This window comes from Aquarana catesbeiana, linkage group LG11, assembly GCF_042186555.1.
Source record: "Aquarana catesbeiana isolate 2022-GZ linkage group LG11, ASM4218655v1, whole genome shotgun sequence".
NCBI lineage: Eukaryota > Metazoa > Chordata > Amphibia > Anura > Ranidae > Aquarana > Aquarana catesbeiana.
In genome coordinates, this window is record NC_133334.1 from 11,030,427 (window position 1) to 11,055,933 (window position 25,507).

The 25,507-nt window shown below is 45.5% G+C and overlaps 1 protein-coding gene across 1 annotated transcript in view; it reads right to left on the minus strand.

The window, feature by feature from the left end:
- Positions 1-25,507, minus strand: part of LOC141111837 (uncharacterized) — a 293,979-nt gene that overhangs the window by 149,394 nt on the left and 119,078 nt on the right. Inside the window, exon 3 of the mRNA XM_073603991.1 lies at positions 14,642-14,962. Within this exon, the coding sequence (XP_073460092.1) occupies positions 14,642-14,962 (321 nt within the window). The remainder of the gene's footprint in view (positions 1-14,641; positions 14,963-25,507) is intronic.

Genomic DNA, 25,507 nt, shown 5'->3' on the forward strand with positions numbered 1-25,507 from the left:
CATAAATCTTACTCAAGAATAGACATGATCCTTACAGATAAGTGGTTATTGCAAACAATCAGCGCATCTGTGATCCACACCATGACGTGGTCAGACCATGCTCCGATCACAATCTTCATCAATGACACAGGACATTTCTCTGGCGAGCCAACAATTACATATTGCAACACCCAACCTACTCCCAGGAAATGTAAATCTCACCTGAAAGAATACTTTGACCTTAACAGTGGTTCGGTGGGCAATCCTACCATGGTGTGGAATGCACATAAAGCTGTTATTCGAGGTGTCATAATGAAATTAAGTTCACTATGTAAAAAAAAGAGGACACAGCGCGTTGATGATCTGACATCACAAATTGCTAATCTTGAGACTGTTCACAAAACTAACCCAAACCCTACCCTATTGGCTGAACTACTATCCCTGAGACAGGAATTGAGATCACTACTCCTCAACTCCTTCGAACAAATACTGCGCAAAATCAAAGCCACTTCCTACTCTACTTCTAACAAAGCGGACAAAAGACTGGTGCAGCGCTTAAAGGGGAAAAGGCTTAAAACTAAAATTACTTGTTTCACCCCTGCACTAAATAAAAATTAACTAAACCACAGGACATAGCTAACGCATTTAGTGACTACTACAGTGACCTCTATAACATCAGACAAGACACATCTACGTTTCATCCCTCCAAGGAGGACATTGATGCATTTCTGCACCAAATCACTCTCCCCAAGCTGACCGAACCACAATTGAATTCTCTAAATGCCTCCTTCATGGACCAGGAAATTCTTGCAACAATATCAGCATTACCATCAGGGAAAGCTCCAGGCCCGGATGGGTTGACCTGTGCGTACTATAAACAATTCTCCAGTCAATTGATCCTAAACCTAACAGAAATTTGTAACAATGCTGCCCCTTCTTCCACGCTTGCCAAAGAATCGTTGAATGCTCTTATTACACTCCCGAAACCAGGGAAGGAACCAACCTCCCCTCAGAACTTCCGTCCTATATACCATTTAAACCTAGATGTGAAAATCTATGCCAAATCCATTGCCAGACACTTGATGGAGATCATGCCAGACCTCATACACACGGATCAATCAGGATTCACTAGGGTGAGACAAGCACCAGATGCCACCAGGCGTATGATCAACTTAATACACCATGCTGAATCCAGGGGAATGCCTTCTCTGCTACTCTCCTTAGATGCAGGGAAGGCTTTGGACAGGGTACACTGGATGTATCTACAGAAGGTACTACTTAAATTGGGTTTCAAACATAACATATATAAGACCATAATGGCACTCTACACCTCCCCATCAGCACAAGTGTATTCAAAGGATATGTTATCCCAACCATTTAACATAACGAACGGCACACGCCAAGGGTGCCCCTTGTCACCACTAATATTTAACCTAGTGATGGAACCTTTAGCGGAACACATGTGTTCGAATCCTCTGATCACAGGCCTAAAGACAGGTAGAACCTTCCATAAGATAAGCCTCTTTGCGAATGACGTAATTCTAATCCTGACTGACACAACCTCATCTCTGGCAGAAGCCCAAAAATTGCTTGACTGGTTCGGTAAGATCTCCTACTATAAACTAAATACATCTAAATCACACATACTACACCTAAAGCTAAACGCCACGATAAAAAACTTACTACAGGTCCAATATTCCTTCACCTGGCCAGATAAAAGTATTTCATACCTTGTTGTCCAACTTACAAAATCGGTCAAACACCTCTTTTCGGTCAACTATAAACCTCTGCTCGCCAAGTTGCAAATTGAAATCCAGCCAATACTTAAACAAGAACTCTCCTGGTCGCGTAGATTAGCAGCATTTAAAATGCTTCATCTGCCACAAATTCTCTACCTATTTAGGATTCTCCCCATCCCCATCCCCAAGTGCTTTTTCAAATCTCTCCACACTCTATTCAACAAATGCATATGGAAAGGAACCAAACCTAGGAGCGCACATTCGAGACTTATGAAACATAAACTAGCGGGGGGATCGGGGACCATTGACTTTGAGGATTACTACACGGTGTCAGTGTTGGATCAACTCACTGAGTGGTTCCAGCCATGCCCAGTTAAGTTGTGGAGCACAATAGAAAGCCAATCACTACTATGCCTCAACTTGAAATGGTGGTTGATGAGCACCCCCTTGGGATCCAAGCTACCTGTGGCGTTATCCCCCACTATGATAGCATGGAAAAAGCTGACCCAAAATAGTGTTACCTATGCCAATATCCCACAGATACCAATCCCAAATGAATCCCTTCATCACCTCTCACCTGACTTATCTTTGCAACACTGGGCCAGAAAGGGCATCAACATGAAATCCTTCCCTCACCTCCAAAATGAATTCAAGCTACCCCCTACAGACTTCTTTTCTTATATCAGAGGAAAACACTGCATTGAGGCACTCAAATTGCCTCTATACACGGTTTACCCGAAAGCTTGGGAATACCTCACAACCACGTCCCCCAAAAAGAAAGGGATATCTATATTATATAATACTCTTCACCAAAAACTCCACTTCACTAAAACATCTCCCCACACTCACTGGGAAAAAGATTTGGGACATACCTACACAGAACACCAATGGCAACGAGCTTTACAATCAATTTACAAAGCAACAAAATGGGAGCTCACCCAAAAACTGTCTTTCCGATGGTATTTAACCCCTTCAAGGCTGGCATCATTTAGCTCAAATACTTCAGATGTAATTCAGCCAAAGGCAATTTGTTTCACATAATGTGGAAGTGTAACCACGTCCAAAACTACTGGAAACTCATTTTCCGAGTCCTGTCAGATATATCAACTCAAAACACACCTCCAGCACCTGAATGGGCAATCCTAAATCTCTACATAGATGCAGTGCCACAACATGTCAGACATGTGACGACACATATCTTACTAGCGGCCAGACTGCCCATTAAACGATTATGGAAAACAGAAAAGGCGCCTTCCATGGAACAAACACTTGAACTGGCAAACCTTCACTATAGCTACGAAATAGCAATGGCGTCTAGTGGTGGTTATCTAGCAAAGAGTAAGAAAGTGTGGCTACCGGGGGAAATATGGTCAGGGGCAGTGAAATGCCTTTAACAAGTTAAGTTTGCATTTAGTATAGTCATGACTCAACAATAAGTTGGACTTTGATATCATCAATTAGACCAGTTATAGGTTATACAACAGCAGCACGACGCAGCTCTCCCCCAGGCAACAAAAGAGATCCCAATGGGGTTGCCTGGAGGAGCGGTAACTACTAGTATATGATAGCCTATATTTACTGTATAAGTTTAATGTGCAGAATTTTCTGATAGTTCTTCCGTAAACATGTACTTCTGTATTAGATTAAGTGCATTAATGTGTAAACAACATACAATTTATACATTGTTTGTTATTCTTGTCATCACTATAAAACAATAAAAACTATTGATGAAAAAAAAAAATTAAGAAAGTGTATTTTTTTTCCAAACAATTATGTTTAAAAAAAAACGCTGCACAAATAACGTGTGACATAAAAAAATTGCAACACCCACCAATTTATTTTCTAGGGCCTCTGCTTTGAAAAATATATATACTGTTTGGGGGTTCTAAATCATTTTCTAGCAAAAAATACAGATTGTTACATGTAAACAAAAAGTGCCAGAAAAGGCTTGGAGCTAAAGACCTTGATGGGGTTCAGAAGCTCTGTTTGGGGTTTGCAGATTTCCTGCTGGGTTTGGTAAACATTGAACCAAACTTTCACTCATCACAATATTGACAAACTTTTTTCCCTTAGGAACATAAAGGACCTTTGCTGATTTTTTTAACATGCAATTCTTGTGGGATGGGTTCATTCTTCATGTAGATGAATGCTGCTGTGACAGGGGCAGGGAGGTGCACTATGAGATTAGAGGGGGAGGGAGAGCACACTGCACATGTGCAGACAGAGAATACAGCGGCTCTGTGCTTGTTAACCTCCCTGGCGGTATGATTATTTCAGATTTTAGGTGCTGAAAGCGGTACCATTATTTTGCACAGAAATTTGGCATTTTATATTGTAGGCCTGTAATTCTTAGGAATAATTCACTTAAATCTGTCCAAACCAGAGTCTAGTAGACATCCTGGGTATGATAAAGTTTGAAAAACGAAATAAAAAATTATAATATAATAAATAACTATAAATAATTATAACAAATAATAATATAATAATAATAAAAATTATTCAATAATGTAATCAAATCAAAAACACTGAAATTTGCTCAGTTGCAGAATTGTCACTTTCGTTACTTCTAGTGTTTGATGACGGATTTTCCCACAAATCACTATCGCTTAATTCTGCAAGTGATTCTAATTTATTATCGCTGTTTTCTAGCTGCTCTAAAGCCACTTTTGATGTAAAGGGACAGTTTTGGTTGCTATGAACAATCTCCAGTTTCCAGGCAGCAAGAACAGTGTTTATAATATAAAACTGCATGCAGGACACTGGGCAGACCACTAGGGACAAAGGGGATGTGTAATTATTTGATACAGTACTGTAATCTGTAAGATTACAGTATACTGTATCTGTACTGTGTGTTTCACTTTTTGAATTTGCCGCCGAACTCCGTTCCCTGTGAGCGTTGCGACGCACGGGGACGGAGTTCGGCACTGTGAATCGAGCGAGACACAGCGGCTCGCCGATCACAGCGGGGAGACATTGCAGGATCCAGGGGTCAAGGTAAGTAAACTCTTCCTGGATCCTGCGATGCAATCCCGAGTCTGGCTCAGGGATACCGCTTTTGGTATTGAGAATCTACCCCGAGCCAGACTCGGGAATACCGCTAGGGGGGTTAATGTGCTTGTGTTTACCATCCTTCTTATCCTATATGCAGGACGGCACAGATCAATGAGAAAGCTTTTTTTTGTCTTTGCAAAAGAAAAGAGGTTTGCAGTTATGTCGTCTAAAGGAAACTCAATTTCTCTAAAATGTCCCATGATTTCTAATCTAGTGGGACTCCCCGATTGCAATGCAAATTTTATTATAAAAGTTGACTAACCCTATAAGCTCTGATTGTTTTGTAGCTCAAAGCTCCAAAATGCTGAATAACCAAAACCCCATACTTGTGCATTGTGTCTGTTCACCTATGAATTCTCAGCTGCCTGTAGCTTGATAAGTGAAACTAGACATGTGAAATTCGTTAAGCTCCAAATTCGTTTTTTAACAAATTTCAACAAACTCCAGAAATTCTAAAATTCAAAATTTGAAAATAAGAATGAAAATTCAAAAGAACGAAAATCCGAAAATTTGAAAATCTTAAATAATAACTAACTAATAATAACCTAACTATTACTAAACTATTAAATTAATAGTAACAAATTACTAATAATAATACATTTTTTGATTATTATTATTAATTATTAATTTGTTCTGTTCCATTTGTTTAGATGTGGCATTCGTTATTTCAGATAATTCGTAACTTTAGATAAATTCGTATTTGTTACGTTCTCTAACAGCCAAATTTAAAAGGAAATTCCAATACCTATAATTTATTAGTTAGTTAATTCAAATTTTCAATTTTTTTTTTTCCAAATTTTAGGATTTTAGAATTTCCGAATGATCTAATTTCCAAAAATAAAAAAAAATACTAAAGCGCTGGAATGAAAATAAATGAAGCACTAGGTGGACAAAGTGAAATTCACTGTGCGGATAATTAGCTTGGAAGAAAACCAAATAATAAAAGCAGCAAAACTGAATAGTGTTCAGGCACCTCAATTAAGTGTAATAAAATAATGTGTTTGCGCTAATATTAACCTTCCAAACAAAAATATATATATAAATATATAAGCCTTCCAATAATAGTAAAAATAATAAAGAAAATATTGTGCCACTAATAAACCTTCCAATCACCTCTAATGAGTAGATAAAAACCCCTCCAATTGATTGGACTGCAAATGTCTGTGATAAATAGTTTAAAACAACATATAAATTTAGTACTCAAAAAGATCTCAAAATACCATCTGTGATAATAATAAGAGAGATAAAAACCCCAATGAAATTTAACTCAGGAGTATAAAAATTATTAAATAATAACAACAATAAAAATGTCCCAAAAAATTTTGATATGTTGAAAAATAATAGCCATTTCTTAATTAAACAATCCACTTCAGCAGCATCCTGAAGAGTGATCCCATATAAAATGGTGAAAGCAGATCAAGAGATAATTTCAATATTGCTATAGATTAAGATGTTCCACAGGAGTATTCTCAGGTATCATCAGGATATATAGGAAAAAAAAAAAATAATAACATTGCGCAGTAAACGTGTATTAGGAAAACCGCAGCACTACATAGAGTGCATTCACGTAAGCATGGTTTAACAATAGCCTGGATAGGATGCAATCAGCCGCTTGGGGCGCAGTGGGTCCTCACACCGCTCGTTACAGAGATACTGACTCGCCACAATAGTCTATGTCACTGACTCCTCCTACACGTTGCATAGAGATGAGCTTCACGTTCGAGTTGAACCCATGTTCGACTCGAACATCATCTGTTCGATCATTCGCCGAATTGCGAACGTTATGGGCCGTTCGCGCCAAATTCGTGTGACGTGTCACAGCCCATAATTCACTGCGGCATCGCAGTGCATTGCTGGCTGATGATTGGCCAAGCATGCACTATGACCCGCATGCTTGGCCAATCACAGCACCGTCGATAGAGAGAGCTGTAATTGGCCAAAGCCAGGGTGGCTTTGGCCAATTATGGCTCAGGGGGTTTAGAACATGTAAAAACCAAAAGGTGTAGTGCTAAGTAAATAATGCACCCTCAATAAACAAATAATGAGGTGAATATCCAGTGCTCTAAACACAAAAAATTGTCAGAAAAGAAAACAAATAAAGGTCCATCAATAGATTGAAAGATAAAGTCCGTACACATAGGGACTCTAATGATCACCATCTGTGAAAAATGTGTAAAATGCCATCACCAACATATAGTTTTATGAAAAATGCTCAGAGGATAATGCACAGCTGGTTCTATAATAGTCCAACATATATATGTGTTGAATGATATATGGATGGACCAACTCTATGCATCACACCACAGTGTCTTCAAGAGAATGTGCAATTCCCGCAGCCAGTGAAGGTGGAGGCTTACCGGAGGGTTTGAACCCAAGACAGTATATACTGTAAGGGTCAAACTGGCTTGTATTGCTCACTGGCAATAGGGGGAAGACCTTGACAACCTGGAGATGAAGGGATCCCAGGGGACTTCATAGACGTGTCTTCTCCAAATACAATGATGAATCTCCCAACATATGGCTACCCCTCCACACATCTGCTGGAAGTAAAGTGCCCCTGTGACGTGCCACTGCCACCTCTTAAAGGCATTATTTACTTAGCGCTACTTGTTTTGGTTTTTATTTGGTTTATTTGGCAATTATTCTTTTTGCTGTGTTAGCGGCTCACAATTTAGAGCAAGCGTAATTTTACTACTGGTGTGTCTTTGGGTTTAGAACATGCCCCACACTATATAAGGCTGCCTGCACAGGGGCCCTGTGTGTAGTGTGTTCCGGCGTGCTGAGAAATAGAGAGACAGTGTCATTTCATTTGAGTTAGCTAGATTAGGCAGGACAGTCAGTGAGTTAGCTGCACTTACAGTGTATTGTGTATATATATGCATCCCAGGTGTTGCATATATATACATATATATATATATATATATATATATATATATATATATATATATATATATATATATATATATACACTGTATTCAGTTTAGCTAGATCCATTCCTGTTATCTTCCTACTGACAGGCAGGCTTGTCTTGTTACAGTATTTACAGCTACCTGAAGAAAATTGCTAGTGTTCTTTAGATCCTATTAGTACCACAGTCAGGCAGCTAGACTATTTACAGTTAGTGCAGTGCGTCCTGCTCACAGTGTTCAGCTAAAGCTACAAGTTTGTTTAGTGTGACCTCTGCACAGTGTTCAGCTAAAGCTACAAGTTAGTGTAGTGCGACCTCTGCACAGTGTTCAGCTAAAGCTACAAGTTAGGGTAGTGCGTCCTCCGCACAGTGTTCAGCTAAAACTACAAGTTAGTGTAGTGAGACCTCTGCACAGTGTTCAGCTAAAGCTACAAGTTAGTGTAGTGCGTCCTCCTCAGTGTTCAGCTAAAACTACAAGTTAGTGTAGTGCGACCTCTGCACAGTGTTCAGCTAAAGCTACAAGTTAGTGTAATGCGTCCTCCTCACAGTGTTCAGCTAAACCTACAAGTTATTTTTTTGCGAGCTCTGCACAATGTTCAGCTAAAGCTACCTGTAGAAGGTTGGAGGTGTTTTCCTGATCCTATCACTACCGCAGGCAGCTAAAAAAGCTACAAGTTAGTGTAGTGCAAGCTCTGCACAGTGTTCAGCTAAAGCTACCCGTAGAAGGTTGGTGGTGTTTTCCTGATCCTATCACTACAGCAGGCAGCTAAATAAGCTACAAGTTATTTTTTGCGAGCTCTGCACAGTGTTCACCTAAAGCTACCTGTAGAATGTTGGTGGTGTTTTCCTGATCCTATCACTACAGCAGGCAGCTAAATAAGCTACAAGTTAGTTTTTTGCGAGCTCTGCACAGTGTTCAGCTAAAGCTACCTGTAGAAGGTTGGTGGTGTTCTCATACTACAGGCAGGCAGTTGATTTTGCTAGCTGCAGTATCAGTATATATATATATATATATATATATATATATATATTTATATATATACAGGCCATTAGTATGTCTGGAAGGCCAACAAGGAGAGGCAGAGAGTCACAAGCCAATAAAAGAGGGCAAGCAGGCTCTGTGTCTAAAGGCAACAGTGCTGGTCGTGGAGACGGTGCATCCTCATCAGCAAGTGGCCGTGGGACATGCTTGGCCTTTTTTTCGGCAGCTGGCCGCGTTGAGCCGCAACATGCGGAAGACTTGGTCGAGTGGATGACCAAGCCGTCCTCATCCTCCTCATCCTCTCTCACACATGCTCAGGGTACTTTGTCTGGCAAAGCAGCGGCCTCTTCCCTCGGCTCAATGTCATCAGTGGCTCCTTCCCTAGCCATGCCCTCCTGAGGAGTCCCTCAAACTGTTTGACCACAGTGTTGGGTACATGCTCCAGGAGGATGCCCAGCGTTTGGAAGGCTCTGATGATGATACTGAGCTAGATGAAGGCAGTAACGTGAGCACGGACAGAGGGGGTGCCCACGAAGGACAGCAATCTGGCAGTCATGCTCCCCCTGCTGCAGCATACTGCCAGGTCTGCTCCAGTGATGAGGAGGGAGGGGATGATGAGGTCACTGACTCAATGTGGGTGCCTGATAGGAGAGAGGAGGAGGAGGCGGCACATCACCAACGAGGCAGGATGCCCTCCAGGGGCCAGCCTAAGGGCAGCACACTGACTGCATCACACCCTAAAGCCCCGCATGTGCAGGGCGCTGCTGTCTCTGCGCGTTATTTAAAAAGTTCTTTGGTGTGGGCCTTTTTTGAGACGAGTGCATCAGATCGCACCGCTGCTATTTGCAACATATGTCTCAAGCGTATCTCATGTGGCCAAAACATTTCCCACTTGGGCACCACATGCTTGACCAGACATATGTTGACCTGCCATGCAGTTCGTTGGCAAGCGTATCTAAAAGACCCACACCAAAGAACAAAGAGGACCTCTCCTTGCTCCTCATCAGCTGAGATCTCCAACCTGACTATACCTTCAGTCCTCTCTGAGACCTGCACTGAGAGGAATGAAGTCACAGCCAAGTACTTGTGGGCAATCTGCTTTCGTTACACCGACGTCAGATTGTACCAGGCAAATTTCCCTGCCCCAGCTGCTGCACCGCCAAAAGAAGTTCGCTCCCAGCCATCCACATGCCCAGCGGTTGAATGCTAGCTTGGCAAAATTGCTAGCACTTCAGCTGCTGCCTTTTCAGTTGGTAGACTCTGTCCCCTTTCGTGAGTTTGTGGAATGTGCGGTTCCTCAGTGGCAGGTACCCAAATGCCACTTTTTCTCATGGAAGGCGATTCTGGCTCTCTACCGGCATGTGGAAGGCAATGTCCATGCCTCGCTGGACAGGGCGGTCAGTGGTAAGGTGCATATTGCCGCTGATTCATGGTCCAGCAGTCATGCCATGCCTCCAAAATGCCACTACTAATGATTGTGACACACCTCTCTCCTCCACCCCCTCCTCTTCTTCTTTCTCCATGGCCTCTTCCTGTGCTTTGTCCTCGGAACCAGCGGTGCTCCGTAGCCGTTCAAGGGGCTACGCAAGTATGCAGACCAAAAGATGCCATGCGGTGCTTGAGCTGGTGTGCTTGGGGGACAGGAGCCACACTGGGGCAGAGGTTCTGTCAGCTCTGCAGGGGCAGGTTCAGAGGTGGTTGACGTCACGCCAACTTAAGGCAGGAATGGTGGTTTGCGACAATGGCACCACACTCCTCTCTGCCCTCCGACAGGGACAAATGACCCATGTGCCCTGTTTGGCTCACGTCTTTAACTTGGTGGTGCAGCGGTTCTTGGGCAGGTACCCGGGCTTACAGGATGTCCTGGGGCAGGCCAGGAAAGTCTGTGTGCATTTCTGCCGGTCATATAATGCCAGTGCTCGGCTGGCAGACCTCCAAAAGGAGTTTAACCTGCCCAAGAACTGCCTAATCTGTGACATGCCCACCAGGTGGAACTCAATGTTGGCCATGCTGCAGCAGCTGCACACGCAGTAGAGGGCTATCAATGAGTACCTGTGCAACTATGGCACCAGGACAGGGTCAGGGGAGCTTGTTTTTTTTTCCCCACGCCAGTGGGCCATGATCAGGGATGCATGCACTGTCCTGTCACCATTTGAGGAGGCCACGAGGATGGTGAGCAGTGACAGTGCATGCATCAGTGACACTGTCCCCCTTGTCCACCTGTTGGAGCACACTCTGCGTGGAATAATGGACGGGGCACTTGAGGCAGAACAGAGGCAGGAAGAGGAGGACTTCCTTAGCTCTCAAGGCCCCCTTTTTCCAGACAGTGTTCCTGCGTGCCCGCCGATCACACAGGAAGAGGACGAGGAAGAGGAGAAGGAGGATTGTCAGTATGGAGATGGAGCCTGGCACTCAGCATCAGCAGCAGTCTTTAAGGGATCAGTCCCAAGAAACACATGCACTTGTACGTGGCTGGGAGGAGGTGGCTGCGGACCATGTCGTCCTTAGTGACCCAGAGGACTCCGGACCGAATGCCTCAGCAAACCTATGCTGCATGGCCTCCCTGATCCTGCAAAGCCTGCGTAAGGATCCTCATATTCGTGGTATCAAGGAGAATGACCAATCCTGGATGGCAACCCTCCTTGATCCACATTACAAGGGTAAGGTTGCGGACCTTATCTTGCCGTCGCAGAGGGAGCAGAGGATGAAACATCTTCGGGAGACCTTGCAGAAACATCTGTGCAACGCGTTCCCAGAGACTGGGAGGTTACAAACTCCTGTTTCTGGACAACGTGTGGCTGTGGCTTCGGTCAGTCAAAAAAGGGGCGGTGGAGAAGGTGGCCGTCTGACCGATGCGTTCAGACAATTTTTTGGTCCGCAGCCCCAAGGTATGATCGGTTCCAACAACCATCGCCAGTGTCTGTTTTACATGGTGCAGGAATACCTAGGGGCAAGATCTGACTTGGACACCTTTCCCACCAAAAATCCTCTGGGTTACTGGGTCTTGAGGATGGATCACTGGCCAGAGCTTGCACAGTATGCAATTGAGCTACTGGCCTGTCCTGCATTCAGCGTTCTTTTGGAATGCACATTCAGTGCTGCTGGAGGCTTTATAACCGATCACAAGGTGCATCTGTCCACCGACTCGGTCGATCGACTGACCTTCATAAAAATGAATCAGTCTTGGATCACCACCAGCTACCAAGCACCTGATGCTGATGTAACCGAATAATTTTTTTTGAAATCTCAGATCCCTTCAAAGACTGCCTATGCTGATGCTGAGTGACTATCCTGAGTAATTATCCTCCAGGCGCCACCACCAGTGCCTAAGGCCCAATTTTTCAGCCCCTGTTTAACAGGGGCATGTAATTACAATTTTTGATGCAATACTTTGCAGCAGGGCTCATTTCTGCGTTCCAACTAGAGTATCTGTGAGGTGTTGCAGTGTTGTGGCATCAGCACCAGTGCCTAAGGCCCAATTTTTCAGCCCCTGTTCAACAGGTGCATGTAATTACAATTCTTGATCTAATATTTCACAGCAGGGCCCGTTTCTGCGCCCACCAAGAGCGAGTGAGGACTTACAGTGTTGTGGCACCACCACCACCAAAGGCACAATTTTTCTGCCCCTGTTCAACAGGGGCATGTAATTACAATTCTTGATCTAATATTTCATAGCAGGGCCCATTTCTGCGCCCACCAAGAGCGAGTGAGGACTTACAGTGTTGTGGCACTAGCACCACCACCACCAAAGGCACAATATTTCTGCCCCTGTTCAACAGGGGCATGTAATTACAATTCTTGATCTAATATTTCACAGCAGGGCCCTGTGAGGGCTTACAGTGTTGTGGCCACAACAACACCTAAGGCCCAAATTTCTGCTGAGTATATAAGGCAGGCCCCTACTTTCAAACATCCAAATTACAAACGACTCCTACTTGCAAACAGAAAGAGACAACAGGAAGTGAGATGAAATCTACCCCTAGGAAGAGAAATTCTCTCCTGTAAGAGTTAATATCGGAAAAACGTTTCTCCTTTCCACTGATGCTTTATCACCAATCCTTGTTTCACAAAAAACCCCAAATTTAAAAAAAAATTTGTCATTGGGACAAAAAATGAGGTGAAATCTTCTGAACAGGAGCACAGACAGCAAAACAAATGTCACAGGGGTGATAACCCTTCCCTATGTTTTCCAAAAAGCTTAAAATAGATTTTTTGGCTGGAGCTAAACACGTTAAAAATGTACCAGTTCTAAATTACAAACAGATTCTACTTAACAACAAACCTACAGTCCCTGTCTTGTTTGCACCGCCTGTATACTGCTGTTCAGAGTATATAGGGCCTGGTGGCCCCACGCCTTTCCTTTTTTTAATTTAGGTGCGCTGTTCCCCTTAATATCCATAGAAGACCCAAAGGGCCTGGTAATGGACTGGGGGGAACCCATGCCGTTTGTCTCATCCATTTCATCCATATTGCCAGGACCCGACATTACATTGAAGCCCCAAGCAGTTTTGTGCAGGGACTGTTCTAAGCATGGGAAACATGCGCCATTTTACAGGCATACTATAGACACCCCCAGGTACGATATTTAAAGGAATATTTCACTTTTTTAACTTTAAGCATCATTAAAATCACTGCTCCCGAAAAAACGGCCATTTTTAAAAGTTTTTTTTTTTGCATTGATACATGTCCCCTGGGGCAGGACCCGGTCCCCAAACCCTTACTAGGACAATACCATGCAAATTAGCCTTTAAAATTAGCACTTTTGGTTTCGAACGTTCGAATCCCATAGACTTCAATGGGGTTCTAACGTTCGTGCGCATTTTTGGTCCGTTCACAGGTTCTGGTGCGAACCGAACCAGGGGCTGTTCAGCTCATCCCTAGCGTTGCGTCACCTGACACGTGACTTTTTCAAGGATTACGTCGGGTGACGTAATGCGTAGGAGGAGTCAGTGACGTAGACTATTGTGGCGAGTCAGTATCTCTGTAATGAGTGGTGTGAGGACCCACCGCGCCCCAAGCGGCTGATTGCATCCTATCCAGGCTATTGTTAAACCAGGCTTACGTGAGTGCACACTATGTAGTGCTGCGGTTTTCCTAATACATGTTTACTGTGCAATGATATTTTTTCTTTTTTCCTATATATCCTGATGATACCTGAGAATAGTCCTGTGGGACATCTTAATCTATAGCAATATTGGAATTATCTCTTGATCTGCTTTTACCATTTTATATGGGATCACTCTTCAGGATGCTGCTGAAGTAGATTGTTTAATTAAGAAATGGCTATTATTTTTCAACATATCAAAATTTTTTGGGACATTTTTATTATTGTTATTATTTAATAATTTTTATACTCCTGAGTTAAATTTCATTGGGGTTTTTATCTCTCTTATTATTATCACAGATGGTATTTTGAGATCTTTTTGAGTACTAAATTTATATGTTGTTTTAAACTATTTATCACAGACATTTTCAGTCCAATCAATTGGAGGGTTTTTTTTCTACTCATTAGAGGTGATTGGAAGGTTTATTAGTGGCACAATATTTTCTTTATTATTTTTACCATTATTGGAAGTCTTACATGTTTATATATCTAATTTCCAAATTTCCAACAAAAAAACAAATGAAACGAAAATTAAATAATTTTTCGGCAGTGAACATGTCTGAGTGAAACTCAAATAGGTACATGAGCTACTCTTAAAGCAACATGGGGCATTTTTGGCTTCAAATACCTAAATAGGAGCACCTGAAAAATAGGTCCTAGTATCTACCTTTTCATTGGCTAAAACAAAAACACCCAAGCCTGAATACACATGAAAAACATTGCTCCAAAATATGTATGTGTATGTGCTCATGCAGCCTCTGCTTTCCAATGTTTCGTAAACTCACTGAGCAATCTCTGGATCTAATCGGACTGATCTGGGATTTGTTGGAAGCAGTAGGAGCCAAATTCTACAGACATTAGAGTCATAGGCTACTTACTTGGCATAGTGAAATTGAGAGAAATTTCCTCCTTCAGGGATCTGTGGCTCACAATACAGGAGAATACATCTCCGGGTTCATCTCTACTTTCCGGCCTCACAGTCAGATCACTGGTCACATTAAATGTCCCATCACTGTTCCTGGATTGTTTTGTGGGAGAAACATCTTTATCCAAAGATGGGCTGGTGATGATACCTTTACTGTGTTTAACCCACCGGATCTCCACTTCTCCCGGGTAAAAATTGATGACATTACAAAACACAGATCCCGGGAATCCATCTTCAATGTGTATCATATATTCTAGGAAAGCCTGCGGTTTAACTGTATGAAGAGAGACCTTTTTTTATTACACACTGTTATTTATTATTTCCATAGTAATTTATCACATACTACTTTAAACTACTTTAAAACACTGAGAGAGAGAGAAAAGCACACCAAATCAGCCTTACACACCATTATCCCTTTCATTCCTATGCCTATTTTTGACATTTGTTGCTAACAATTTAAAGTCCACATTTTTTGCTAGAAAATTACTTAGAACCCCAAACATTATATATATATATATCTAGATATATATCTAGATATATATCTATATATATCTAGATATATATCTAGATATATATAGATATATATATATCTATATATATCTATATATATATATATCTATATATATAGATATATATATATATCTATATATATATATCTATATATATTAGCAGAGACCCTAGGAAATAAAATGGCAGTCATAGCAATATTTTATGTCACACGGTATTTGCACAGCGGTCTTTCAAACACAGTTTTGGGGGAAAAAATACACTTTCTTTTAAAAAAAAAGAGTAAACAAAAAAGTTAGCCCATTTTTTTGTATAATGTGAAAGGTGATGGATGGTGATGGTGATAGATACCCAACATGTCACACTTTGAAATTGTGCACCCTCGTGGACTGGTGACAAACTACGGTACCTAAAAATTTCAGTTACGAGATTAGAGTTATGCCCCGTACACACGGTCAAATTTTTACAACGGAAAATGTGCGATCGGAGCGCGTTGTCAGAAATTCCGACCGTGTGTAGGCTCCATCACCCATTTTCCATTGGAATTTCCCCACAACAAAATCCGTTGTCGGAAATTCCGATTGTGTGTACACAAATCCGACGCACAAAGTGCCACGCATGCTCAGAATAAATTAAGAGACTAAAGCTATTGGCTACTGCCCCGTTTATAGTCCCGACGTATCTGTTTTACGTCACCGTGTTTAGAACGATCGGATTTTCCGACAACTTTGTGCGACCGTGTGTATGCAAGACAAGTTTGAGCCAACATCCGTCGCAAAAAATCCATGGATTTTGTTGTCGGAATGTCCGATCAAAGTCCGACCGTGTGTACAGGGCATTACAGAGGAGGTCTTTTGTTAGAATTATTGCTCTCACTCTGACGAATGCGGTGATACTTCACATGTGTGATTTGAACACCATTTGTAGGTGCGATTTGTGTATGCGTTTTCTTTGCTGCGCGAGCACGCGGGGACGGGGGCGCTTTAAATTTTATTTTATTTTTTATTATTTATTCTATTTCTTTTTTTTTACATTGTCCATTTAAAAAAAAAATCTGATTACTTTTATTGCTGTCACAAGGAATGTAAACATCCCTTGTGAAAGTAACAGACAGTGAAAGGTACTCTTTATGGAGGGATCGAGGGTCCAAAAAGACCCCAAATCCCTCCTTTGCACTTAAAAGTATTTAGATCACCAAAAATGGTGAGGGGGGAGACGTTCCCTCCTGCAGGCATCACCCCGGTATGACCTCTTCATACCATGAAAGCAAATTTGCGTACAGTCGACGTGAAGGGATTATTATACATTTATGTAGCTCTGACATATATTTCAGTACTGTACAGAAAACACTGAGCCAGTCACATCAGTCTCTCCACCAGGTGGTGCTGTTCTGCAAGGTTCTGCAAGGTGCTGCAAGGTGCTGCTGGCTCACTCTGCTGTTGGTCTCAGCTGGGAGAAACATCAAGCCTGGGGCCTGTCCTACAGGCTCCACCCAACCATCATGCAGCAGGTTGGGGAGGATGAAGGTGGGGCTCTCCAGAGGAACTGAGGTCTACATCACATGCTCAAGCAATTTGCAATGGACCCTGGACTTGTCCCTATGCAATGGGAGGCCATACCAGCTTTCCAGGACAGAGTGGTGAATGGACTTCGCCAAATAACTAAGGAGGAACAGAAGCTTGCTGTCCTGAAAGCAGATTTCAGGAAAAAAATCTCTGCATGGCAGGACCGAAAGCAGTAAGAGGCAAGACTCCAAGCTGAAGTCTCTGGAGGAGGCATTGAAGAAGCAGGAGACGTTAATCACCTCTCTGAAGGAGAGCAGTGGTGTATTGAAAGATAAGTGCAACGGTGACAGTATGACAGTATGGATGGGGGGTATAGAAGTGTTTTCACATGGTGCCCCCAGTACTACCCCTGTCTCAGCATCTGTTGCATCTGTGTCAGTATCTGCCCCACTCACTCCCCAGCAGCCTGGGTCATCTTAGGAGGATGTTGATGAAAATGGTGGGTGGATTGCTGTAAGCCATTGGGGAAATGGAATCTCCCTTAAGTGACAGGAAGTTTTGATTTTACACCGACTCACCAGATGAGGAGGAGGATGTCATCCCTCAACCTGTGAGGCATAAAGTTGTGGAAAAGTAATAATTTACTTGAGTCTGATTAAGATGGAAGCAGTGCTACAGTGTCTGCAAAGGGAAGACATGCTGGAACTGTTTCAGTTCAGGAAAATGCTGGTGATGGAGTGCCTATGGAGAATCTCTCTCCGTGTGTGTGGAGGACTTTTCTGTGATTGCTGCTAATGTAGTAGGATTTCATATTAACCAGTTCCAAACCAGCCGCCGCAGTTAAACTGTGGCAGGTTGGCCCGGCTGGGCAAAGCGTTGTAGCTATACCTCGCACGCACAGCTGTCTGGGGGGCTGCGATGATCGGATTAGCTTCGGAACCGATCAGTCTCCAGGCCCAGGCCAATGATTTCTGGCCTGGACCTGGTGATCGGTCCTGGCAAATTAAATCCTTCCCCTGCATGTATAAGTGTAAACACAGCAGGGAAAGTGCATGGTTGCCAACATTGCAAAAAAAAAATTCGGGACACTTTTTTGCATGTAGGCGGAGCATGTCACCTGCCACGTCGCCTGCCACCAGATGCCATCAGGTGTCCCCAGTGGAGTCCTCCCTTACATCAGGCATTTCCAGCTGACTCCTCCCTTACATCAGGCATTGCCAGCAGTGTCCCCCCTTACATCAGACATTGCAGCGGAGTCCCCCCTTACATCAGACATGCCAGCGGAGTCCCCCTTACATCCAGCATTGCAGCATAGTCCCCCTTACATCAGGAATTGCAGCGGAGTCCCCCCTTACATCAGGCATTGCAGCGGAGTCCCCCCTTACATAGGGCATTGCAGCGGAGTCCCCCTTACATCAGACATTGCAGAGGAGTCCCCCTTACATCAGACGTTGCAGCGGAGTCCCCCCTTACATCAGGCATTGCAGCGGAGTCCCCCTTACATCAGACATTGCAGCGGAGTCCCCCCTACATCAGACATTGCAGCGGAGTCCCCCCTACATCAAACATTGCAGCGGAGTCCCCCCTACATCAGACATTGCAGCGGAGTCCCCCTTACATCAGACATTGCAGCAGAGTTCCACCTTACATCAGGCATTGCAGTGGAGCCCCCCCTTACATCAGGCATTGCAGTGGAGCCCCCCTTACATCAGGCATTGCAGCGGAGTCCCCCTTACATCAGGCATTGTAGCAGAGTCCCCCTTACATCAGGCATTGCAGCGGAGTCCCCCCTTACATCAGGCACTGCCAGCAGAGTCCTGTCTTTATACCAGGCATCCCCCAATGGAGTCAGGCATTCCCAGCAGTACAGAATAGCCGCCCACCCCTACTTCTTCCCACATTAGGTTGCAGCGGTGCCACAGCTCAAATTCTATTGGCAGTCACCCGGCCATTACTAAATAGTAATTTGGCCTCCGGGAAAATGGTGGCCGGTGGAGACATTGTCTCCGTCAGCCACAGACCTCTAGCGGCGGGCGGCGGCAGGCGGCGGGGGAAAAAAAATTGTTAAAATTAGAATTTCCTGGGACATTTCCCGGGAATGGCTAAATCAGGGAAAGGGGGCTAAATCCCGGGAATGTCCCGGGAAATTTGTGACAGTTGGCAAGTATGGAAGAGTTCCATCTCTCCTCGTGGAACTCTTTTCCGTTCCAGAGAGAGGAGAGAAGACATCTCAGAGTAAGTGGACCAACACTACACTGACACCAGTCCCCCCCAATCGCCCCCCAGTTAACCCCTTCACCCCTGTCACTGTGTCACCCTGTGCAGTGTTCATTTTTTTTTTAGCACTGTACTGGTGTCATTAGTGACAAAAATCAGTGTTAGGGTACTTAGTGGTAGGACCAGATAGGTCTAGGGACCCCCCTAACCCCCCCTAATAAACATTTAACCCCTTGATCACCCCCTGTCACCAGTGATCACTGTATTAGTGTCACAGGAGACACTGGTTACCTATTTTTTTTATAGCACCTGTGTTTAGTCCCTCCACCCAGCCCAGCCCAGCCCTCCCAAGTGCAGTATCAATCAATCACTGTCACTTACAAAAACACTGAACACATAACTGTAGCATTTGCAAAGTCAGGCCCGATCCCTGCGAACGCTAACAGTTTTTTTGTAGCAATTGAAGCAGTTGCTGACAGTCAGGAGCTCTTTTTCCTGTGATGTCGTGTACACGCGAGCGGACTTTCTAGCATACTTGGTCAATCCGATCGTGTGTAGGCTCCGGCGGACTTTTTTTCCCCAAAAGTCTGCCGGACCTAGATTTGAAGCATGCTTTAAATCTTTCCGTCGTAAGTCCGCCGGACTCAGTTCCTGACGGAAAGCATGTTCGTCTGTATGCTGGTCCGACGGACCAGATACAACACAAGGGCAGGGTACTGTATCTCGCGCTCGCTGCAATAGGAAAAACAAATTTTCAGTTTTAGGGGGCGTGGTCAACATCAACCGGTGACCACGCCCCCTAAACCGTCACAGTCCCAGCATGCCCAGGGACTGTGACGGCATAAGGGGACGGGGTCTCCGCCTATATAAGTCACATCGGAGTGCTCAGAGACCAGTCCAGCCGAAGAGACCGTCGTGTCAACATCTGGAAAAGAGAAGAGGGAAGAAGCCAAGAAGACAAGACGCCAGAAGTCCGGGCCTCTGCTGGCAAAAGAGCGGCATGAAGACAGCAGAGGAGCCGGCAGAAGAACTGGAACACCGGGAGAAGAGGCCAGAGAGAGCGGAGAAGAACCAACTGGACGCAGGGAGAAGAGGAACCAGAGGGACCCCCGAAGTCAGAAGAAGACCCAGAAGCCGGAAGAAGACCCCCCGGAGCTGTCTAATAAATTACTTAAAAAACCTGTGTAGTGTGTTTTATTATTGACACTTTTTCCCTAGGTAAATGGGTAGGGGTACCATGTACCCCATACTCATTCACATAGGGTGGGGGGCCAGGATCTGGAGGCCCTCTTATTATAGGGGGCTCCCGGATTCCGATAAGCCCCCTGCCCGCAGACCCCAACAACCAATGGCCAGGGTTGTCGGGAAGAGGCCCTTGTCCTCATCAACATGGGGACAAGGTGCTTTGTGGTGGGGGGCCCCGCAGGGTGCCCCCTCCCCCAAAGCACCAACCCCCCCATGTTGAGGGCATGCGGCCTGGTATGGTTCAGGAGGGGGGCGCTCACTCGTCCCCACCCCCATTCCTGACTGGCCGGGCTGCGTGCTCGGATCGGAGTCTGGTATGAATTTTAGGGGGACCCCACGCCGTTTTTCGGCGTAGGGGGTTCCCCTTAAAATCCATGCCAGACCTAAGGGCCTAGTATGCCCCGCGACAGGGCTCGCAAGGTGTCAATCTCGCCAATAAAAACAGCGAGATTGACTTCCTTTTCTAGTCCCGTCGTACCCGAGTCACGTTCAAAATTAACAGACTTGTCCGTGTGTGGGCAAGTCCGTTCATTCTGAAAGTCCGCTGTAACTCCGGCGAAAGTCATGTCGGAAAGACGGGCGGACCTAGCCTGCCAGAAAGTCCGGTCATGTGTAGGCAAGTCCGTCCATTCGGAGAGTCCGGCGGTAGTCTGCCGGAAAGTCCGACGGGAAGAACGTCGGACCAAGTCTGCCGGAAAGTCCGCTCGTGTGTACGCGGCATGAGGCTCACTACTGTACCAGTAAATTTAGAGACCAAAATGTCAAATCGAAGGTACAGTAGTGAAGAGGCCTACACGTTTCTAAGCATGACAGATAGTGAAGAGGAAGTCGCTCATCTGTCAGATTCAGACTCAGAATATGAACCGATCGACAGCAGCGGCACCCAGACAGATAGCTCTGACGACCGAGTAGTGGTCCCTGCCAAGGTCAGGTGTACCAGACCCCGTTCTTCTGCTGTCGTTGAGGTTCAAGAACTGCAGGGCTCTCATATGGAGCAGAGAGCCAGTACTAGTGCTGCTCATCCTTCTGGTGAACTGGCAAGCACCAGCGGCCTAGTACATCCTGATCGTACATCTAGCACTGCAGTAACGCTTGGTGACGTGGCGAGTCCCATAAGTGCAATTCAAACTGGTGAGGTGGCTAGCACGAGTAGTGTCACGCTGCCACCAAGAAGACAAACACAGGCCCATCTAGTTTACAGTGCCCTTCCTGCTGCATTTGCAATCCTAATTGGGAGCCAACCACTTCTGCAGCACCCGTACTTCCCCCATTTACTGGCCAACCCAGAATTCAGGTGGAAACAGTTGATTTTACGTCACTTGATTTTTATTCACTGTTTTTCACTGAAGATCTGTATAGCTCTATTGTGGATCAAAGCAATTTGCTGGTCAATTCATCGCTGCTAATCCCCAGTTGACCCTTGCCATAGATTGGAGACCTATCACGGTCTCTGAATTTAAGACCTTCCTGGGCCTATCCCTCCTCATGGGCATAACTAAAAAGAGTGAGTTGTGGTCATATTGGTCCACTGACCAAATTCACCATATGCCAGTGTTCTCTGCCTCCATGACCAGGACACAATACAAGCAGATCTTGCAGTTCATGCACTTGGATTTGCTCTACAAAATTCGGCCCCTCATAAACCACTTCAACCAACAGTTTTCAGCCTTACTTACTCCCAATCAAGTTGTCTGCATTGATGAGTAGAGATGAGCTTCGTGTGTTCAGTCGTTCGCCGAATTACGAACGATATGGGCCATTCGTGCCAAATTCAAGTGGCGCGTCACGGCCCATAATTCACTGCGGCATAGCAGTGCATTGCTGGCTGATGATTGGCCAAGCATGCACTATGACCCGCATGCTTGGCCAATCACAGCGCTGTGTGTACAGAGAGCCGTAATTGGCCAAAGCCAAGGAGGCTTTGGCCAATTATGGCTCAGGGGGTTTAATACATGCCCCACACTATATAAGGCCGCCTGCACGTCAGCCCTGTGTAGTGTGTTCCAATGTTGAGAGAGAGACAGTGTCATTTGATTTAAGTTAGATAGAGTAGGCAGGTCCAGTCAGTTAGCTGCACTTACAGTGTATGGTGTATATTTATGCATCCCAGGTGTTGTGTGTATATATATATATATATATATATATATATAAAATGTATTCAGTTTAGCTAGATCCTGTTCTTCTCTTCCTAATATACTGACAGGCAGGCAGGTGTTTTTACAGAATTTCCAGTTACTGTACTGTGTGCCCTGCACAGTTGCACCTACAGTATAGTTACCTGAAGCCAGGTGCTTGTGTAAGCTCTCTGAAGTATTTCCAGTTACTGTACTGTGTACCCTGCACAGTTGCACCTACAGTATAGCTACCTGAAGCCAGGTGCTTGTGTAGGCTCTTTGAAGTATTTCCAGTTACTGTACTGTGTACCCTGCACAGTTGTACCTACAGTATAGCTACCTGAAGCCAGGTGCTTGTGTAGGCTCTTTGAAGTATTTCCAGTTAATGTACTGTGTACCCTGCACAGTTGCACCTACAGTATAGCTATCTGAAGCCAGGTGCAGGTGTTCTCATACTAATAATACTACAGGCAGGCAGTTGATTCTGCTAGCTGCAGTATAATCGGTATATATATATATATATACATATACATCCCAGTTTTGTGCAGCTACATCCCACTGCAGGCCAATAGTATGTGTGGAAGGCCAACAAGGAGAGGCAGACAGTCACAAGCCAATAAAAGAGGGCAAGCAGGCTCTATGTCTAGAGGCAACAGTTCTGGTCGTGGACATGGTGCATCTTCATCAGCACGTGGCCGTGGGACACGCTTGGTCTTTTTTTCGGTAGCTGGCCGCGTTGAGCTGCAACATGCGGAAGATTTGGTCGAGTGGATGACCTCCTCATCCTCTCTCACCCAGGCTCAGGGTACTTTATCTGGCAAAGCAGCTGCCAACGCGGCCTCTTCCCTCGGCTCAGTGGCATCAGTGACTCCTTCCCTAGCCCCACCATGTCCTCCTGAGGAGTCCCTCGAACTGTTTGACCACAGTGTTGGGTACATGCTCCAGGAGGATGCCCAGCATTTTGAAAGCTCCGATGATGGTACTCAGCTAGAGGAAGGCAATAACGTGAGCCCAGACAGAGGGGGTGACCAAGAAGGACAGCAATCTGGCAGTCATGTTCCCCCTGCTGCAGCATACTGCCAGGTTTTCTCTAGTCGTGAGGAGGGAGGGGATGATGAGGTCACTGACTCCACGTGGGTCCCTGATAGGAGAGAAGAGGAGGAGGAGGCGGCACATCACCAATGAGGCAGGATGCCCTCCAGGGGCCAGCCTAAGGGCAGCACACTGACTGCATCACACCGCAGAGCTCCGCATGTGCAGGGCGCTGCTGTCTCTGCGCGTTATTCCAAAAGTTCTTTAGTGTGGGCCTTTTTTGAGACGAGTGCATCAGATCACACCGCTGCTATTTGCAACATATGTCTCAAGCGTATCTCGCATGGCCAAAATATCTCCCGCTTGGGCATCACATGCTTAACCAGATATATGTTGACCTGCCATGCAGTTCGTTGGCAAGCATACCTAAAAGACCCACACCAAAGAACAAAGAGGACCTCTCCTTGCTCCTCATCAGCTGGGATCTCCAACTCCACTATACCTTCAGTCCTCTCTGAGACTTGCACTGAGAGGAATGAAGGTGTAGAATTAGGTGTGTCACAGCCAAGTACTTGCGGACAATCTGCTATCGGTACACCAACGTCAGATTGTACCAGGCAAATTTCCCTGCCCCAGCTGCTGCACCGCAGAAAGAAGTTCGCTCCCAGCCATCCACATGCCCAGCGGTTGAATGCTAGCTTGGCAAAATTGCAAGCACTTCAACTGCTACCTTTTCAGTTGGTAGACTCTGCCCCCTTCCGTGAGTTTGTGGAATGTGCGGGTCCTCAGTGGCAGGTTCCCAAAAAACACTTTTTCTCATGGAAGGCGATTCCGGCTCTCTACCGGCATGTGGAAGGCACTGTCTTGGCCTCGCTGGACAGGGCGGTCAGTGGTAAGGTGCATATTACCGCTGACTCATGGTCCAGCAGGCATGGACAGGGACGTTACCTAAGTTTCACGGCTCATTGGGCGACTCTGCTGGCAGCTGGGCAGGATGCAGGACAAGGTGCAGTAGTGTTGGAGGTTGTTCCACCACCACGCCTCCAAAATGCCACTACTGATGATTCTGACACACCTCTCTCCTCCACCCCCTCCTCTTCTTCTTCCTCCATGGCCTCTTCCTGTGCTTTGTCCTCGGAACCAGTGGTGCTCCGTAGGTGTTCAAGGGGCTACACAAGTACGCAGGCAAAAAGATGCCATGCGGTGCTTGAGCTGGTGTGCTTGGGGGACAGGAGCCACACTGGGGCAGAGATTATGTCAGCTCTGCAGGGGCAGATTCAGAGGTGGTTGACGCCACGCCAACTTAAGCCAGGAATGGTGGTTTGCGACAATGGCACCAACCTCCTCTCTGCCCTCCGACAGGGACAACTGACCCATGTGCCCAGTTTGGCTCACGTCTTTTAACTTGGTGGTGCAGCAGTTCTTGGGCAGGTACCTGGGCTTACAAGATGTCCTGAGACAGGCCAGAAAAGTCTGTATGCATTTCTGCCGGTCATATAATGCCAGTGCTCGGCTGGCAGACCTTCAAAAGGAATTTAACCTGCCGAAGAACCGACTAATCTGTGACATGCCCACCAGGTGGACACGCAGCAGCACACGCAGCAGAGGGCCATCAATGAGTACCTGTGTGACTATGGTACCAGGACAGGGTAAGGGGAGCTTGTTTTTTTTCCCCACGCCAGTGGGCAATGATCAGGGATGCATGCACTGTCCTGTCACCATTTAAGGAGGCCACGAGGATGGTGAGCAGTGACAGTGCATGCATCAGTGACACTGTCCCCCTTGTCCACCTGTTGGAGAACACGCTGCGTGGCATAATGGACAGGGCACTTGAGGCAGAACAGAGGCAGGAAGAGGAGGACTTCCTTAGCTCTCAAAGCCCCCTTTATCCAGACAGTGTTCCTGTGTGCGCGCCGATCACACAGGAAGAGGACGAGGAGTAGGAGGAGGATTGTGTCAGCATGGAGGTGGAGCCTGGCACTCAGCATCAGCAGCAGTCTTTAAGGGATCATTTACAGTCCCAAGAAACCCATGGACTTGTACGTGGCTGGGAGGAGGTGGCTGCAGATCATGTTGTCCTTAGTGACCCAGAGGACTCCGGACCAAATGCCTCAGTAAACCTACGCTGCATGGCCTCCCTGATCCTGCAAAGCCTGCGGAAGGATCCTCGTATTCGTGGTATCAAGTAGAGGGATCGTT